Here is a 20901-nt window from a genome sequence, read left to right as displayed (position 1 = left end):
TTCCAGGTTTCCTGATGAAGAATACATTGATTTCTGAATATCTCACTCCCATCTCTACGTTGAGTGGTAACACAAACCACGAGAGAAGGCAGCGCTGTATTCCTGCTTACACTGGAAGAAGTTGCTCTGCAGGCCATTTGAAGCGTTGAACTTGTCACAAGGGAAACCGAGCAGAACTGTGAAGCAGAGGGATAGTAACAAAAGGCTATTCTGGTGTGAGGATAAATTGGAGTCCTTCTAGCTCCACAAGCAGATGTTGCTACTGGATTGACATGTGGAGCCTGCTCCTGCTGGGGACAGGTAAAGTTTACCACTGGGACAGATGCAGATCTCATAGATAGTCTGGCGAGGAGCTGAAGAGCTCGGTGAAGAGGAGGAGGAGGAGCCCACTGGTAGATTTCCCAGGCGGATTGTATCTGCATTTAAAAATATCTACAAAAGGGGGAAATAAAAGAATAAGTACATTTCTTTCAGTATTGTAGCATATTTTTAAAAATGTATATGAGGCAGAGTTGTGAGATTTTGCAAATATATAAGCTGTCAACATTTCTTGTTTTTCAACTGTGCAGTTGCATACCCATTAATGCCCATTACTGCAGTATATGCAAATGGTTCCACCAACATGTTTATTCAGATACAAGAAATATCATACAGAAATATTTAGACAGTATTCTTAAACAGCCCAAATTTTCACCTGTGCAATTTGTGATTAAAATTTATTCATGCGTGTCAGTAGCATATCCTTGTTCTGGATAAGTTTTTATTTTAATGAGTGTGAAGAGATATTAAAGTACATTCCCTAGTGTGCTCCTGTAAGCAGCAGGAAATATGTGCTGAACTGTGCTAAACTGTAGGGGCTTAACAATAGTTTCATTCTGAGAATAATTAAATAAGGATGCAGATTCACATGCACAAAATAAAGAGCCAATTTGACCTAAATTAGGAGGATAGAATATTTCAGGTTAAAGTCCTGTTAAGAAGGTCATTTGCTATTCCCATTTGATTCTGAACGTATCAAATGACTTTAAAAATTGTTGTTGTTTTTTTTTTTAATCTTCTTCTTGGAAACAAGAGACAGTATTAAACAGCAAACTTGAATAATGTTAATAAATCTGTATCAAATTCTATAATACTTACACTTGTTAAATTTTCAGGATGCCACGAAATCATGTAAATAAAGAAAAAAACAATGCAAATCCTCCACTATTCCCACTAGTACAAACAGATAAGCTTCCAGCTGCTTGGAGGTAGTTTTTCATGGAAGGAGTAAATGAGAGCCAAAGCAAGATCAGCCATTACCTTGGATGCAGACTATGGTAACAAAGCAAAATGTCTTTATCTCTGCAAATGACTGTAGAAGCTTAAGGAAAGGTGAGTTCCTTAGGTTGTTGTTAGTGATTTTTATAAGGTATTGAAAGTCAACAAAGCCAACTTGACAACACTATAGCACAATATCAGCAGTACATTTAAGGGACTGGGAAGATATGACATTTGACATTTCCAACAGTAAATACATATTAGTTTATGATAAAACTGGTGGTATACAACAGAAAAGCAGTGCAGGAGCACTATAGAACCCGTGCTGGAGAGAAGTGACTGACACCAGGATGGGAAAAAACTGAGAAGAGAAAGCTGAATGAAAATCCATGCAATGACTGATGCACAACAATGTTACCATCCACAGCAGAAGCAATGTAAATGACTGGGATGGTTGAAGGAAATACAGGCTGAACGAAGCCCAAAATAATATAAACCCTGTCAAGGCTTCCTTCTCCCAGAGGAAGATGCTGTCACTGATGGGACATAACACTAAAAGGGACAGAAGGAAGAATCTCAGAGGCATAGATGACAAGTGCATGGCATGATACCTTTCTTAATTCTCATCCTTACTGACAGGAATTCATTACAAAAGTAAATGCAGTGAACTGTTATCTTTGTTCTGCATTTTTTATAACAAAAGAATGATGCATTTACACACACAAGCTGTTTTAAAAGTACAATTTCATAAACCTGAAGTAATTAGGAGTCCGTATATATTATAATTTATATAATAATATATAATTTAGATGGAAGAAATGTGGACAGTGTTGAGAATTAATACTGTTCTATTGGAACTGGAACTGTAAAAGATTGCATATGTGAAAAATTCAGCTCAGATAGGAGCAAATGTAACAGTAACTATAGAAAGCATAATAAGAAAATAAAATAACAGATGAGAGAAACAAAGAATTTGGTAGCAAACTGAAAACTAGAACTGGTAAAATGCAGTAAGGAAACAAAAGACTAATCATCAGTCAGTGGAGTTAATGCAAATAAAAAGTACTCTTTCATTTCTAATACAAGAAATAAAACAAATGTTATCAAGTCCACTATTATCACAGCAATAGTGGAGTTACCAACAGGATTGAATAAAAATCTAGTACCATTCAACAGTGTAAGCTTAACATAAGTATCAGCACATCTTTTATACTGAATAGTGTTCAGCATCGTTCTGTACTCAGAGAAAGATCAAACACTGATGTCAGAACATGATAAAATGCTTTCAGTTTCAACAGTAACTCTGCCGGATATTAAACAGGAGCCTTGAATGTCATATACTTGTAATCAGCAGGTCTTGATAGCTTGAAAAGTTTTTAAAAAAAACCAACAACCAGAGTAGCCTTTTGGACATTTAATACGTTTTTTCACTAAGCCTTAGTATACTCAGAATATCAGAGAAGATAAGTAAAAGATTATTTATCTGTTTTTTTGAGGAAAAAAAAAAGAAAAAAGAAAAAAAAAACAGAAATTAGAATGTTATGTATGTGATAATATGACATTTGAATATAGAAGACTTTCATGTTAAGAAAATCCAACTATACCAGATCAGTTACATATACTTTTGAAAGGAAGAATGACTGGTAACAATTTAGTTGAGGTAGTAGTGGGAAAGGATTCTGAGGAGTACATAAATCAAAATTAAATGAATTCTAAAAGAAGACATGTCTTGATTCCAAAAAGAATTAATTCAGAAGGAAACCAGAAGTCATATGATGCTCGAGATCATGCTAGAAGATGAAAATCTTTTGGATGCTTTGAACTTTCCTATTTTTTATTATATGTACTTATTATTTCTATGTCTTTGCTTACATCAGGACAGCTACACTTCTGCAACTCCTAACTGCAGAGATTCTGTAGTGTACTTCCCTAAGGTTTTAATTCAGTGGACTTTTACTCCAGCGTCCACTGCAATATAATGTGGCTCAGTTACTTCAAGATTAAATGATCTTTTAAATGATTAAATGATCTTTTCAAGCACATCTGTGCATGTATTTCCACCAGCGCTTTCAAATTTCACACTGTGATGTTGATGAAATCAGATTTTTCTGATGCCATGATCTTGAGTGGTAGCTCTAATGTCCTGTTCCAACAAGCACCCCACAACATCTGGTGAGCAATGTGGATAAAGTGGTACTGTGTTGCAGAGAAACTGAAGTGGATTCTTGTGAAGGTGTATCTACTGCAATGAGTCTGACAAGCTTGATACCTTTGTAGAAAGCTGGGAAAGTAGTGCTGTTTAGACAGACCCCTATAAGCTACACTCTGGGAATGCCCAAGATGAAGAAGTTTAATAAAGGTAGCTTAAAGCCAACCTTAAATTTATGTACATATGCAGTCAGGGTTACCAATAAAAAACTAAATTTACAGATGTAACATTGATATTTATTATTAGTTCCTTCAGGGAAAAAAAAAAAATAAGCCCCCTTTGTATGGAATTTGAGAGGAACATAGTTCATATTTTAGGATGCAACCTTTTCCCTCCTAAATTTTGGTAAAAACTGAAATTCTTGTCAGAAAAATCTTCCAACAAAACTTAAACTACTTAACTTTTTATGGTTGCTGTAATGAGGTGTTTGAAGAGAAAGGAGGTGGCAACAAAGAAGAGTATTGTGTTCCCAGGGAATACTGTTACTAGATGACAGAGAAGTCATCAGGGAAATGCCAGTATGAAGGGTCTTACTCTAATCCTTTGTGCTGCCAAAGATAGGAGATAAGCCATATAATACATCATATGCATGAAGACTAAGCAAAGCCATTACGCTCTTCCTGATACTCACACCTTAGCAGATAAATAGGCAAGGAAAAAAACCCAAAACTTTTATCCATTCTTGAAACATTGTGGGAGATTGACTAAGAAACTACAAAATGGAAAAAGCAGCAGTTACTCACCAAAATAATGTTTCACATTAGAAAACAGTATATTTAGCAGGATCATTCCCTTTATATAGTTAAGATCTACAAATTGTAGATCATTGCCCTGTTTTGTGTATCTTAATGTCACAAAAAATATTTTAATATTACCCTTTTTAATTATTTTTTTTTTAAAGCACACCTGGTTTTGGATTAATTAAAATAGCAAACTGAATCAGCCTGTAGGGCATGTGAAATTAACAGAAAAATCATACACTTTAAATGAATATTCTTATGTTCTGTACTATTTAATGTGAAACCTGAGAACTTTCACTGCACATTTTCCATGCAGGATTTTATTTTCACCAGGGCTGTAGGAGTACTGTATGAGACAGAGAGACTGTGAGAGTGAAGCAGAAAACTGAATATAATATTTTTAGGAAATTATTTTATTATTTCCAGTTCTGTATTTTGGGGGAGAAAAAAAAAAAAAAAAAGGAAGAAAGAAAGAATTGGCAGTTCAGCAAGATACCAAAAGATATTATTTGAAATGACAAAGAATATATATAAATATTTGGTCTCCCTACTTAGAAAATTTGCAATCAGTTATTTCTACGAATTAGCAAAAGTCTTTGCAATAACAGCACTATTAACTGGCAGACACAAACATGTAAAAGACTGTATCTTCAAAGAAATGTCAAAGATTAACTAAGCCAAGAAATCCTAGCCTGTGCCTTGTGAAAGTGTTTAGAATATCAAAGGTACCTGTGATGTTTATTAACTGAGATCTGGAAGTCATCTACTCATCAGACTGTGCTGTTAAGCTATCTGAACAGGAACAAGGAGGAGAAAAAGATAAGAAAGAAAATACAGTTTATCTACAAAAAAATACAGAAAAATTGAAGGAAAGTACTTTCAATGGGTAAGATACAGGCATGAGGTAAAGAATCAAATATTCATACAAGGCATGTTATATAGAGATATGAATCAGCCTTGTCATGTATAAAAGTTCTCCCCTAGGTCCTTGACTAAGTGCTCACAAAAGAGGAGATTACACTCTGACTATATACAGCCAAATACAAGAGTTATGATTTATAAATATTGAAAAATGCATCAAAGTATGGCTGGACTTGAAAGATCATTCCGAAGTGCTTCAAATTGTATTCAGGACTAGTGTGGTTAAAAAATAACAGGAAATTGGATGAAATGTAGAAAAGAAGAAGGAAAACTGAAAGGTAGTGTTCATCAATCAGTATGAAAAGACAGTGTAATGTGATTGCCCTTAGGCTCTTCAGAATTAATTTGAATTATAACAATTCAAGATTTTGTCTAGTCTTTTTGCTCTATTGCATATGCTACCAGAAGCATAAATGGAAATATGATCATATAAATTGGGTTGCTAGACTCCTAACTACGTATTTTTCATTTGCTTGTATGTTTTTATTTGCTGAAGTCAGATTACAGCATATACTGCAATGTTTTAGTTCACATCAACCTATTGTTCTAATAACTACTTCTGGTTTTTTGCATTTATTTTAAAAATATTCAACAAAAATAGCCTTCATTGAAAGTCTAACATACACTAGCACAGTATCTGGAACCATATCTGTCTTAAGAATCAGTGTTATTAAGGAAAAGGTAAGTACCGAAATGAATTTCATAACTGGGGTGAAACTGGATGTACCGAATATCCAGAGAGGGACAAATTACCTAGTACAATCTGCATGTTCAAAATATATTCTCTATAGAAGTAGGATCAATTGGCCACAAGAGAAAGGAGAGCTGTAGGCCAAAGTGTGGTCAGATGTGGTGAATATTCTCTGTCTAAAGATTATACATGACACACACGGATGAAGCAACCTTCTTTAATTCTGTTCCATTTTCTTCCTCAATATTATTCTTGAAAGTACTGCCAACTGTAGATGATTTGAAAACTAATATATATATGCATTAAATATAATGTAAATAGTAAAGTGTGCAATTCTTGCTAGAATGGAAGAACTTTTGTTTCAACACCTCAATATAGAAGTGACGTTTATGAGAGTTATGCTTCATTTTAAGCACATATTTTTCTAAATTCATGTTAGATGGTCACAAGCATATGTCGCATGATAACTCCACTGTAATTTATATTGGTGGCTATGGAAACAAAAAATTTCTAGCGTATTTATTCTTTCCGTTTCAGGTTTGGTCAAATGGGATTGCTATGAATGCTGACCAGTAGAAGTTTACAAGGTCCAATGCTTATGGTATGCCCATGACAGACTCATACACAAGAATTCCTTGAATCAAATTCCAAATGGTATTAGAAATCCTTTGAAATTCAGAGGACAAAAATGACTTCTTTGTTATATATGTACCCAAACCAGAAAGTGAAAGACATGATAAAAATATTTCTGCTCAATCTTGTGAGTAAAAAAAGTCATCAATTACATTTCAAATTGAACTAGAATAAAATTTAATCTTCTTGAAAAATGTTTCACTTATAAATTAAAAATTGTCACTTCTTTTTCTAGTAAAATTGCCTCAACGATCATCAAGTTCCAACGTCCTTGCCATAGGCAGGGTTGCCAGCTAGTACTAGATCAGTACTGCTCAGGACCCCAACCAACCTGGCCTTGAACATCTCTGGGGACAGGGTATTCAAAGTCTCTCTGGGCAACCCCCCTGGCATTTAATCTAAGTCTAACCATTACCCCTTGTCCTATCACCATCTACTCATGTAAAAAGTTGATTTTCCTTCCATTTCTAATCTTCCTTTAAATACTGGAAGGCCATACAGCCTTCTCTTTTCTAGACTAAACAAGCCTAGCTCCTTCAGTTTATTACAGGAGAGGTGCTCTAGTCCTCTGATCATCTTCATGGCCCTCCTCTGGACCCTATTCAAAAGCTCTACATCTTTCCTGTGTTTGGGGGGGACCAGACTTGGACATAGCACTCCATCTGGGGCCTCACAAAAACAGAATAGACAGGGACAATCACGTCCCTCTCCCCACTAGTCATCCCTTTTCTGACAGAACTGAAGTTACCATTGGCTTTCTGGCTACGAGTGTACACTGCTGGCTCATGTTAAGTTTTTCATTTACCAGAATCCCTAAGTCCTTCTCAGCAGGGCTGCTCTCAAGTTCTTCTCCCAGTTTGTATTATCTTGACCTGGGATTATCTCAAACTGAGTGCAAAGCCTTGCACTTGGCTTCGTTGACCTTCATGAGGTTTACATGAGCCCAACATTCAAATTTATCAAGACCTTCTAGATGGCATCCCTTCCTTCTGCTTTTTCAACCACATCGCCCAGCTTGGTGTCATCAGCAAACTTGCTGAGGGTGCACTCAATCCCATCATTTATGTTACTGATAAAGATGTTACAGTAGTGCTTCCAAGACAGATCCCTGGGGGACACTGTGCATCACCAGACTCTCCTGGGACATAGAGCCATTGACCACAACCCTCTGGCTGTGATGTTCCAACCAGCTCCTTACCCATGAAACTGTGTACCTTTCAGAACCACATCTCTGATAAGGATAAGGATGTAGTAGAGACCATGCAAGCCAAAGGCCTTGCAGAAGCAAATATATTTATAGAAAAAAGGAGTGTCAGTGTGTCTTTCTCTTTTTATTTATTTTGTCTTTGCTAAAAAAATAGGATTCAATGAAAATGCAGAACTTAGGTTACATAGAAGCAGCCTGAAAAAGTACATAACAGCATGAGCTTCAGTACAGCTAAGGTTAGTTAGCAGCCCTTCTCTTCAAAGAGTGATGTATTTCAAAACCATTAAAATTAGTTGCTAGAACAAATAGTTTTTAGCATGAAATAAACTATTTGGAAAGGTGTGATTATATCATAATGTATTTCAGGTATATTTCTATGTACTTTTATACTAAGCAAAATCTAGTATTTGTGGAATTCAAAATTGATCTGTATTTTTGCAATATACTTACATGAGAAAGAAGCAGTAGCCAGCTAGCAATCGTGCTGAATTACCAAACAAGAAAAGTTATTTTTCTTCTTATGTGAACCACTAGATTTAGATAGAGCTCAGAGCTTCACATTGCTTTCTGCTTGTAAACGATGGCTACTTTAAATCATTAGTTATGGTTTATTTATAGAATAAAACATAGTTCACAATTAAAAGCCAAGCCGTAATTGAATCAAAGGATTCAGCTGATGCCTTGGCTCACAAGGGTGCAGCTCAAGAGTTTTATAAAGAGCAGTAGAGTGTGAATAAAAATTACAGCCCCTAGTATTCAGTCTGGAATCATGCATTATAATGTGTAATATGGCTAAAAGGATTATTATAATACTGTAGTAAATAAAAAGACCATGTATCAAACAGCAGAACTGAGAATGCTTGCAGAGGCTTTCATTTTGTGATGTGGGAGGCTAAAGATTATACTGTGTGAGAAATAAGGGTAAAGGAAAATGATTTTATAAACACGTCAATGTTCTTCAGAAGATAATTTCTAAAGTTATTCTTAAATAAAAGAAAAATATATGCTTCATAGATTAATCCACTGTAAATTCATAACAATTGTCTTCATGGCTAATAATGATTTTTTCCAGATTCCATATAACTATTTCCTGGTATGACACAGCAGTAATTATGCCACAGAAGGAAAATATTACCTTGTGTATCTTTGGTGCCTTAGTAAATAAGCTTATAAACTTAAAAAAAAATTAAAAGTTAACTAGCATGGAAATGATACCAAAAAATCATGTATTGTATTTTTTTTTCTAGTACAAAAAGGGACCTCAAGGATCATGAATCTCCAACCCCTCTGCCACAGGCAGGGCCACCAACCTCCCCATTTAATACTAGACCAGGTTGCCCAGGGCCCCATCCAATCTGGCCTTGAACACCTCCAGGGACGGTGCATGCACAACCTCTCTGGGCAGCCTGTTCCAGCACCTCACTACTCTCTAATAAAGAACTTACAGGGTGAGGGAAAGGGTAGGGAAAGGTTGGTATCTTGTTCTCTCATAACTATCAATCTAACATATACATGGGAAATCACAGATGAATAAAGTCTTATTTTCCATGCCCAGGACTATAAAAAACATTTTTAATAGGAAGTTCGATTAAGCTTGTTTTACACTGTCATTTTTTTTTTTCCTATAAAGCATTTTGTTCTTAACTGAATTCCAACAATGCAAAAGATAGTTATTATAACTTTTCTCAAGTTCCTATTATGGCAATCTAGCTGAGATCATAAGGAATTACTTCCAAAAACATCTTTCCAATGTACACTAGTAGATACTTAAGAAAAATTCCATACGTTTCTGCCACTCATGGATTATGAACCAAACCAGTGATCCAATTTGACATTTTTTTCTTGATTTCACACAGGTTTATACATGAAGAATCCATACCAAATTTTTTGTCTTGTTGATCACTGAAACATGATTTTGGTGAAATCATACAATGAACACAGCACTGAAATTCTCTACCCTTCAGAGGTATTAACAGCCAAAGGAAAAATATGCAGTATGCAGAGCAAATCTGTTGAAACACGTTATCATAGCTTAATAAGGTATTAATTCAAACATTTCTCTTTCAGCTTGTCAAATTCATCCAAAATTTCTTTTTACCATCATCACTTAGCTGTATTTTTCCCAAGGATATGCCGAAGGACTTCATAGTGTTTTTCTTGAGTGTTATATTAAAAACTATTTTTATCTATATCCATTTCATTTTTTTCAGTGTGCGTGAGATTTAGTAATTCAAATATTTGAAAAAAGAAAAATAAATAAATTATTTTAATATAGACAAATGCAGAATGCTTCTTGTATGTTTACCATGCTGCTGAATAAATGATCCTTGCATTATTTGTTTTAAGTTGAACAGGGCAGTAGAACATTTTTCTACTGGCTGAGCTTACCTCCCCTTCTGTAGACTGTAAGTGCAGTTCTTTTCTACATGTAGCCTTTAAATCTCCTGCAGCTGCATTGATTTGCACTCCCCTGGGTGCTTCCATCACCAAAGATCTAGTTGGAGATTCAAGTCTGAAAGACAAAAACAACCACTGAGAAAAAAATACACTGAATCAAACCACAAAAAAAAAAAAAAAAAATCAACCAGACTTAAAAACTACAGTACCACAGTGCATGAAGATACACATTTTGAATTGTTAATGTATTTTGAAAGTTAATGAAGCAGAAGTGAGTTATTATACATACACATGATTCTCTCACTGTTCGCTATAGCCCAGAGAATAAAAAATCCATCTATGTTTAAATCTATTCCTGCCTGGGACAGCATTTAGGCATTTAATGATATATAGGTGCCTGCCTACTGATGTTTGCCTATACTAAAACTGAAATACAGGAACTTACAATTCCATGTATTTCTATGAGTGCTACTGTAATGGCAATTTAATAACTAAACTTTGCTAAGTGACCGGTGGCAAATGTTCATCTCAATAAAAATTAAGCAAAGGACTTTAACAGTTTTAAATAATAATGTAATACTTAATAGAATGGCTTTGCCTTCACAGGCTTATTTGTATTTCACAGAGATGTAGCAGCATTATGTATGAAAAAAGGGAAAGAGTACCATTCCAGTCTCTTTTACCATGGTTTTTTGCATGCCCCTTTTTCTGTTCTGCAAAATACTCATTATGCTCTTTAATACTGATATAATAGGGTCAAACTACATATTACTGGGACTTGGTATGTCTCCCTAGTGCAACTATTGTTGTTCTGCTCCTGACAGATTTTCCCTTTCTTTCTGTACTCTATACTCAAGATTCTCAATTAAGCTTAGTGCAGAACTAAGGTACCTTCTCATCTATATTCTATCTCAGTATGCTGAGATAGATCTCTTGAATGGGAAGAACGACTGCAAGGTTTTGATAGTAGTAGTGTTCACAGACTGAATAGAAAAGGTGATCAAACGTATTGAACTGGAAAACAAAGAAATGAATTCTGGATGGGTTCAGCAATAGACTTATTGCATAGCCCTGTTAGGAATGGGACAAATCTTTTAATCTATTTGTATCACAGTAATATAATGACAGAACACAGTTCTTACTTCACCTGAACAAATGCTTTTTGTAAGATGAAATATGCTAGTGATAAAAATAGCTAGAGTGAGCAGCTCAATAAAAACACTGCATTTCCCTCTTTAACAAATTGTATTCTGAGTGTTAGGTCAAATCTATTCCAAAGTATAATGAGTTACTAGGCATGTTATAGATATGAGTAGTTCATCAAAGAATTTTGCTATAGAAAAGCCAAATGAAAGGTCTATCAGGCAGTGGAATGACAGAATTTCAGCATATTTCAACCACTGTTTTTGTTTTTGTTTTTTAGTATACAGAGTAGTAATGGATAATTTGAAATCAAAATGCCACATTTGCATGCAAAGTAAGTTACCAAGATGGTATCTGTGAAATATGTCTGTTCGTTATATGTCATTCAGATTCAATGGGACAGAAGATGGAAACACACAGAAAAATTACCTGGTAGCACAAAATGAGACTATTAAAAGCAGGTGTTCAGATAACAGCAAAGTATTTTTTGCAGATAGCACAAAAATCTGTACTTGTTACACGCTTTTTTTTTTTTTTTTTGCTTTTTTTTTTTTTTTACAGTCCATATAGGAAAAGGTTAACAGATCATTATTGTGCTTCTTTGTACCAGGAAAGAATCTAAATATCATGAATTTTTTAATCATGAACTTCAGTGTTTTTCAGGTGGTTATCTGATGTTAATTTGTGATGCCTATAAGACAACAGAAAAAGAGTTTCCAAAACTTTTTAGAAACTGTATACACACACTGGAAACAAATGAACAAACAAAACCAACAAAAGAACAACAAAAAATAACATTCAAAGAGAAAACTTATTCGTTTGCAATGGAAAGTATAACAGAATTCTGCTGCTCACAAAATACTGAGTAACTCCAAAACAGAGAAACAGAGCTGCATATCTGATTTACAAATATCAGACCCAATTTAACCATTGCTATAAATCAAGAAAACTTCGTTATGTACTAATTGTATACTATGTAACAAACATTTTTTTGTTATGTGTGTTTGAAATTTGCTGAAAGGGTGTGTGTAGCAGAGAAAGCTATTGTACTAGTTCCATGACAATTTAGGTCAGACTTCTGCAATCCAGTCAGCATACACAGATTTGTACTGCAAAGATCATAGCTCGGTAGTGTTGGAGTACAGTAGCAAACTGATGAAAAAAAAAAAAAAAAAAAAAAGAAGTCATAATCAAAAAATGCCTGGCATTTAGGTAACGTGCATTTCTGTGTAGAATGTTTAGAAATGAGGCTTTTGAAAGTATTACTTTGGCTTAATGAAATTTTACTTTGAATTTCATAGGAAATTGAACTATGCAGTTCAGTGTTGAATGTTTGGATATTTCCATTCCATCCATAATTTTCAGCAACATGATTTTGTGATTTATAAACTAATTTCTCAGAATCTTAAGATTTCCCACTGGTTTCAGCTCCCACCTTCTAAAAATTAGGATAAAAAATGTTCCTTAACTATATTTATTACACTGAATATGTAGATTTTAGGAAAAAAAAAAAAAACAGAAAATATTTCTGGTTTTATATAAACAAATTCACTCTTAGACATCAGAAATTTTCTAGTAGGAAGACAGAAAAAGTCTGTTTAGGAATATCAAACAAAAAATAATTTTGTTTGAAAAATTAACATTTTTTTCCAAAGCACAACAAAAGTTGAGGTGTTCCCTTCTGTTTCATCATTGTTGTTCATTATCTTTGTCAATTTTAATAGCTTTCTATTTGTCTCAAATGAAGACATTTGGAGAATTAATTTCTGAAATTAAGTTGTTAATATCAGACTTCAACGTAGTCTGGAGAAGTTTCTTTTTCAGGCAATAGATTTTTTTAGCAGTTTCCTGAAATCAAATATTTTGGTAGAAATATTAGTGAATGGCTGATGATTAGAGAAGTAGCTTTTAAAATACTACCCATCTATTAATAAAACTGAGTGCCTATATTTGTTTTACAGCTACTAATGTACTTTTTTGTTATTATTCTTCAGAAGATACACAGCTGAAAAGTGACTTAGTTATGCAATCTCCTGCATGCTATTGGAAACTGAAAAGCCTATGCACTGAGAGATTATTTCCTCAATCTTTTCAGATAAATTATATTTAATATGCAGCTTCTTTAAAATATTTTTGTTATATTTCTGAAAGCTTTAATCTCCATTATAATACAATTGTAACAATCCATGTTGTAATTCATCCCTTTAAGGAATAGCACATTATTAGAATAGCAAACCAAGAATTTGCTTTCCTTTCAGATTTACTGATGGCCTGTCACATTAGCATTTACTTCACTGAGATAATCTGAATTGTACAATCATAGAATCATAGAATGGCCTGGGTTGAAAAAGACCACAATGATCATCTGGTTTCCATCCCCCTGCTACGTGCAGGGTTGCCAACCACTAGACCAGGCTAGACCAGAGCCACATTCAGCCTGGGCTTGAATGCCTCCAGGGATGGGGCATCCACAACCTCCTTGGGCAACCTGTTCCAGTGTATCACCACCCTCTACGTGAAAAAAATATCTAACCTAAACCTCTCCTGTCTTAGTTTAACACCATTCCCCGTTGTCCTATCACTATCCACTCTCACAAACAGCCGTTCCCCAACCTGTTTATACACTCCTTTCAAGTACTGGAAGGTCACAAGGAGGTCTCCCCATAGCTTTCTCCAAGCTAAACAAGCCCAGTTCCCTCAACCTTTCCTCATAGGAGAGGTGCTCCAGCCCTCTGATCATTTTAGTGGCCCTCCTCTGGACCCGCTCCAAGTCCTTCCTGTACAGGGGGGCCCCAGACCTGGACAAAGTACTCCAGATGGGGCCTCACAAGAGCTGAGCAGAGGGGCACAATCACCTCACTCTCTCTGATGGCCACCCCTTTTATAATGCAGTCCAGAATACCATTGGCCTGCTGGGCTGCAAGCACACACTTCTGGCTCATGTCTGCCTTCTTGTCCACCAGGGCCCCCAAGTCCTTATCCGCAGGACTGCTCTCAAGGAGATCTTCCCCCAGTTTCTATATGTACTTGGGATTGCCCCAGCCCAAGTGCAGCACCTTGCACTTGACCTTAATGAACCTCATTAGGTTTTCATGGGCCCACTTCTCCAGCCTGTCCAGGTTCCTCTGGATGGCTTCCCTTCCATCCAATGTATTGGCTGCATCGCTCAGCTTGGTGTCATCTGCAAACTTGCTGAGGGTGCATTTGATGCCACTGTCTATGTCATTGATGAAGATGTTGAAAAGCACCGTTCCCAAGACTGAAGGACACCGCTTATGACTGGCCTCCACCATGACACAGAACCATTGATCACAACCCTTTGGCTGCATCCAGTCAGCCAATTTCTAATCCATCGAATAGTCCATCTTCAAGTCCACACCTCTCCAATTTAGAGAGAAGGATGTGGTGAGGGACCATGTGAATATAATATTGCTTATATATCATACAATATAATGCAACATAAATGTATATAATTTTATATAATATATATTTATCTGTATATAATATGTATATTATATTAATATAATTTTTAAATAATATAATACAATATAATTTTGCTTTCCTAACCAGCACACAGCTGTAATAGAGAAAGTAACTAGTGCTATTAATGAACAGAATCTACAACACACTAGGGAAAGATGAAGAAATGTTTAAAACAACACTTTCAAATAATACAATCTGTCAATTCTTACATGTGATTCAGAAAGATCTATCCAGAGCACAGAAGGGCTTTTTTTCTTTTTAATTATCAAGGGCTAATTTTAAAGACGAATTTTAGAGGATCAAAGCTGCATGGACTTGGGCTGAATTCATTAAAGCATTATTGCTAAAAAAAGGAAAGTTTTCAAATATTTTGAGTATGTTACTTTGAAGGTATTAAAATATTTCTCATCAGAAATACAGAAATATTTATTTTTCATTTGTTATTTTCTGTTTACAAGCTGACCTAGATCGTATTAGGGAAAAATAGTAATAATAAAAAACCAAAAGATTTAATTTTAGGTTTTAATAAATAATTTAGATTTATTTTTTGCACATCCCTCAAACTCACATGGGATATAATTCATCTATGATATTTTTGCTCTATTGACTAGCAGAAAATATTTCCTAAAATAGAAAGAAGATCCCTGTGTGCAAATGTGAATAATTTATTTGCTTCACGTCTATCCAGTCTACACTATTTAGCAAAATGACTAATATAAACTTCTAGCACTCTGGAATTTGAATTCCAAATGGCGGATTAAAAAATACGCTGCCAGCTAGAGAATGCCCATGTAATTCAGGTGCTCATTTCCCCTTACACATCTTGATGTCTAAGACATACTTCAGTACTTTTAAGTATTTAATATATGATGATGGGCTTCTCATCTTGGTGGGTTTTTTTTTTTTTGTTGTTGTTGTTCCAGTTGTTCCAAACTCCTTTTATCCTTTTTTTCACTTCTTTATAAAATGGCCCTCCAACCCCAAAACACCATAGAATTCAGTGAATTTCTCATCCTCCACAGAAATTATTTTGTTTCAAATTAGAATTAAGATTTTTTTTTTACAACTACTTTTGAAAATTTAGTTCTCCAGTGGCCTCAAACAATTGTAAATGCATTCCCATCTCCCCTTCCCTCACCCTCCCCCCCCTCCCCCCAATTTCTATCATTATTATAAGAACAGTTGGCTGTTTAATTTTCAAGCAAACTTTGAAGTCAAAAAAGCCCCTGTCTACTGAAGGACAGAAGGTATTGGACAAAATTTGGGTGGCAAACTCCAATAGTATGCATAAATAATAACCATGAACTTTTATGACCATTGTGACAAAAAACCTGGGTTACCTTTTTTAATAGATATTGAAACCATTCAAACAGAGTATTCCTGATTAGTTCATTTTGACATCACGATAGGAATGCTGGGAGAATAAGACTTCATTCATTTCAATCCCGTTACTTACATATATTCGTATAATTACAAATAGTTTTGATACCTTTACACCCTATACAAGTTGTATCTGATTCACTGCTAGAAGAGTAATTTTTCCTGAAGCTTACTGTATTTGGTTTTTAACCAAATGTCTGTATTTTCAGGAAGAAAACAAAGATATTATTGAAATGCAAGGGAAGATGTGCAGGACTCCTGAGTCTTTAATGTCATTCACTGATCATCAGATAACCTTTATCAAAAGGCAAAATTCTCGTATCTTCACAGGAAGCTCTCTATGTGTGGGAAACTAACCTTTAAGGACACAGTTTGGCTTTCTGTATTTTGTGACTTCACAGCAAGACCTTAAATAAGAGAAAGTTAAATAGAGACCTTATGGAATAGCTAATAGCACAAACTACTAAATATCAACATAACCAGTTTCTCTACTCATTGACCATTGTCAATGGTCAGTTTAAACAAAGATGAAACTTTCATGATTTAAATTAGAACAGCATTCAAGACAGCATTTGCTATTATATCCATTCTCTACACATCACTGACTGTGTCAGCATGACTTTATTACAGTTCCTGGAATTTTCATTAACCCAGAAATCACCTTGCTGGGTTCAAATCTGAGTTCTAATTGCTCCATACATGCCACTGATCTCAGTTCAACAAGTCTGCATTATAATAACAACACACAAAATAACAGGGTTTTAATTTTAGGTGACATAGATAAAAATCAGAAAAATAATTTCCTGACACAGGCAAATAAAGGAGGTCAACTGAGAATATAAATATATTGTTACTGAGGAGGAAAAGAAAGTAATCCAAAGCATTAGAGTGTCTTTTTCAGGGATGCTACTAAAGGGCCAGAAAAAATGAAGAAGAGGAAGGTGAGGTACGCTAAAGAGAGAAAATATTTAAAGCAACAGCTTGACAAAATAATCAGGTGATGTGAGGAAAGTTAAAGAAAACTTAGTGCATGCGTCTTTCTTAGAGTGAATTAATTAAATCTGTGAATAAAATTCATCCTGAAGAAACCATCTTTGCAATCATCCATCAGGTGGAAAGAAGGATTTGAACAGTATAACCTTTATCTACCATTTACATTTTCTCTAAATGCACTCTTCTTCATTTCTCATTAGATATGGCACTATATCAAAATCTTTACACAGATCTTTGATGAAATGATCTACCTAATTCCTGTTTTCTAGACTATCAAATACCTTATTGAGGGAAAAACATTTTTTGGATTTACATAATCTCACCACCTTCTATTTCACCCCAGTTTTTACTAATCTTCAAGTTGTTAATAATTCTTTTCTTTAAGAATCTTTCAGAATAATATTGAAAGCACTGCATACCATTGAATCCAGCCTGAAAGTTCTGACCTACTAAAATACTCCTTTCACCTATTTTTCCATCCATTTCATTACAACTGCCACTCTTACTAATCCATCAGACTCAAAGTATTTACATTCCAGTTTGAAAACTTCATATATTTTGGTTATTTGACCTTGTTTTCATGTTTAGCTCATGCAAAGACAAGAGACAGAGATTATCCAGCACCTCAAATTAATGACATGAAACTCAGTAAATTTTGCTATCTATTGTGACAGCAGTACTTTCTTCCTTCAGATTTTTCCTTCATATTCTTCCTTCTTCTGAGTCAAATATAATTATCTTCACCGAACACGAAAGTAAATTACTCTTCTAGTTTAAGAGGCTATTCTATCTGATTAGGAACTAACATTTGAAACTCGTTTCCTTCTTATCTATTTATTCCAATGTATATTTCTTTTGCTTTATGTACACATGTAAAATAATTTATAAACACATAAATATAAAGCTGATTACCTTGTGTCAATTTTCCTGATTTTCACTACACCTATCTCAATTTTGTACAAACATGTATGTGGAAAAATATATTTTCAACAGCTAGTCAATTGTTGTTTTCAACTATTTTTTGCAATATATATGCCCAAACACTGAAATAACTATTCAAACACCAACCATAAATTCTAAAAATATACAAATTGAATACTTTCACTTTATTAAAAACTAATATTAAGAAGGAAGCTAGAAACAGAGGTCCTTAAAAATAACATATGAAATAAGTTGGGCTTTTTAACTCTACACCACCTTCTCAGTTTTGATTAAATTTGTTTTATTATTTGATTTCTGAGTATAATAGATGAGGAGAAGAGTCCCTGTTCTTTTGTTACTCCCTGTCTGCTCTCAATTTATTGTCAAAATTCCTTTCTAATGTATTCTATGGTATCACGGTTTTACAGAACAGGTACTTTGTCCTGTTAGTAAACTACTTCTAAAATGACACATAAGAGGGTCCTTAAGAAACCATCAGGCAACTCAACATAAAACAGATGCCTTGTACCAGGTTCTGAATTCTTTCAGACTTAATGTACGATCCCACTATCCTGAGTTCTTCCTTACTGTTTGATCAATTTCCATCTCATTTTATGCCCAGCATTAGCCTTGCAGGATTAGCTGGTAGTCAATAGTAAGCAAGGCTTCACAGAGAAGAAAAACTATTGGATTTGATTTGCAGGTATCTCAAGAGCAACAATAAAGAAATTTACCACTTTATCAAGAAGGTTATTGAGGTCAAAACTATCGGCATTTAACTACTGTATGCCTCTTTTATGAATAGATATTACCAATTATTACACCATGTTTTAATGCACTATTAGCCTAAAACCTATATTTGGTGGCCTATCACATTGGTCGTTTAGTTTGCCTGTGTTCTTGTGATAAAAGTTAGCAAGAGAAATATGCTATTAAACTATTAAGATATTTTTTCCTTTTGGCATGATTCTTTTATGCTCCTTATTACAGTTAATAAAAGTAAGATTTAATTAGCTTTTGGGTTTCGATACAAAGAGGCTTACCAGCTTTCACAAAGGATTTTGTATAGAGTATTTTCTGAAAGCAAAACCTTTTTACTTATTTGAAAATATAAGATACGAACAAATGAAGTAGTTGGGCATATAGGAAAGAAATTTTTTCTATCCTTTAAAATCTTATCTGAACTGTCTTTATACAATACATTTTTAATACCATATATTACAGATGGTTCTTTGACTGAAGACTTCAAATTCTGGATATAGTGCAAGGAGTGTTGGAGAGGCAAAGCTTTAGAAATTTGTACATAATATAAATCATCATCTTTCTGGCTCCTCATCCAGAACAGATTGAGCTAAAATTCCAGAACTTTCAGCTCAAACACTGTGAAACTTGTATTGTAGTTGAAACTGTATAGTTCAGCTTCATTCTTAGTAATCAAGGTTGTCAAAAATTTCCACTGTTCAAATTCAGCAGGTAATTGTTTTACATATCCATTGTTATGAATTTTATTCCAATATCTCTTTTTTGAATATAATACACATGTTATTCAAATATACTCATATCTTGATGTTTGACGCTTATTATTTGATCTTTAAAATGTATACTCAAATGAAAAACTAAGGGATCATTTGTATTTTAATTAATCAAATTAAATTCCTGTGTCTTTCAGACCTGTATATAACTATTCAAATGAACATAATGTATTTGCATTTATACACTGAATCCTGCTATCAAACTGCAAACATATGTGTGTACTGAAAAAATGAGTTTTAATGTAAGCCCAGTAAACTTTCTTCTTTCTCATGTCACCATTAACTTCAAAAATTCCAAGACTTGGGGATACTGTATTTTGGAAAAAAAATATAATACATCTATATTTTCCAGTCACTCTTTGGCATGTAGCGTGAGACAAAAATCACTTTAGGATGCAACTATTCTCTTTTGGAAGATAAAATCAGTTCACAATATCAGTATAGTTTTATTAATTGGGCCTGAGGCAAGAAAATGGACATAATATTTGGGCTGATTTATTTCAGCATATTTAGCAAACAATCATTTCAATAGTAAATAATTGTTTTCTGACAACATATTTAAAATCAACAAATTTAAAATCAGCAAAAAAAAAATTTGTGGGGGGGGGGAAGTATTGCAGGGCTTAATATTTTTTTTTTTAAAGGATTTTTAAAAATCATTTGAAGTAAGATAAATAAGTATGTGGTAACTGGAGTTTTCAAAGATATATATGATCTGAGCATCTAATTCCATTTTACCGTCAGAAACAACCATACAATGTGGTGACTATTTGCAGTTCTTTAAAGTCACAACTTGAAAAAATGTCTGCAGGTTACCTTCTAGAAAGGTTCATGCCAAAAGCCAAGAAATCTCTGTCCTAATAGTAGTTACATTTTATGAAGGGAATATCATCGAATCCTACCTAACACGTAACAGCACACATGTACAAAATCTTTCAGAATACATTATATATAAAATATAGGAAGAAAAAAATCACACATAAGCTAGTTCTGCTTGACCAGACAGCAAAAGTTGCTGTTTTTTTTTTTTTTTTTAAATTAAAAAATGGATTGAATCCATGATTAACTAAAAGACAAAAAACGGAATGAAGATTCAGTAGAATTCTCATTAATTAAGTCCATCTTGGAAAATTGAGATGAAGGAATGGTGAGTTGGAAAACATTCTGCAGCAATAATCATCATGCTAATGAATAAAGCCAAAAGACAAGAAGGGTGAATCTCTGAAATACAAGCTGAACAAGTAATATGAGGTGGTTTTAACACAAGTGGGTCTTTCCTGAATAGTTAGAATAAATTTGAGTCTAACAGTGTTTTGGATGTGTAAGAATCATTAAGAAGGCAGTAGAGATCACTATATAAATATTTGCTTTTAATCAAGCTGTGATTAGTTTTG

The 20901-nt window shown here is 34.2% G+C and overlaps 1 protein-coding gene across 3 annotated transcripts in view; it reads right to left on the bottom strand.

Annotated features, from left to right (window-relative positions):
* Positions 1 to 237: 237 nt before the first annotated feature.
* Positions 238 to 20901, bottom strand: part of SGCZ (sarcoglycan zeta) — a gene marked incomplete at both ends in the record, with an annotated part of 334730 nt that continues 314066 nt past the window's right edge. For all 3 annotated transcript variants that reach the window (XM_079534835.1, XM_079534837.1, XM_079534836.1), the window contains 2 exons: positions 238 to 432; positions 10047 to 10170. In XM_079534835.1, the coding sequence (XP_079390961.1) occupies positions 238 to 432; positions 10047 to 10170 (319 nt within the window). The remainder of the gene's footprint in view (positions 433 to 10046; positions 10171 to 20901) is intronic.

The sequence above is a fragment of the Tetrao urogallus genome (genome assembly GCF_951394365.1).
Source record: "Tetrao urogallus genome assembly, chromosome: 4".
NCBI lineage: Eukaryota > Metazoa > Chordata > Aves > Galliformes > Phasianidae > Tetrao > Tetrao urogallus.
Note: the sequence above shows the minus strand (reverse complement) of the source record. Positions and strands in the feature narration are given on the sequence as shown.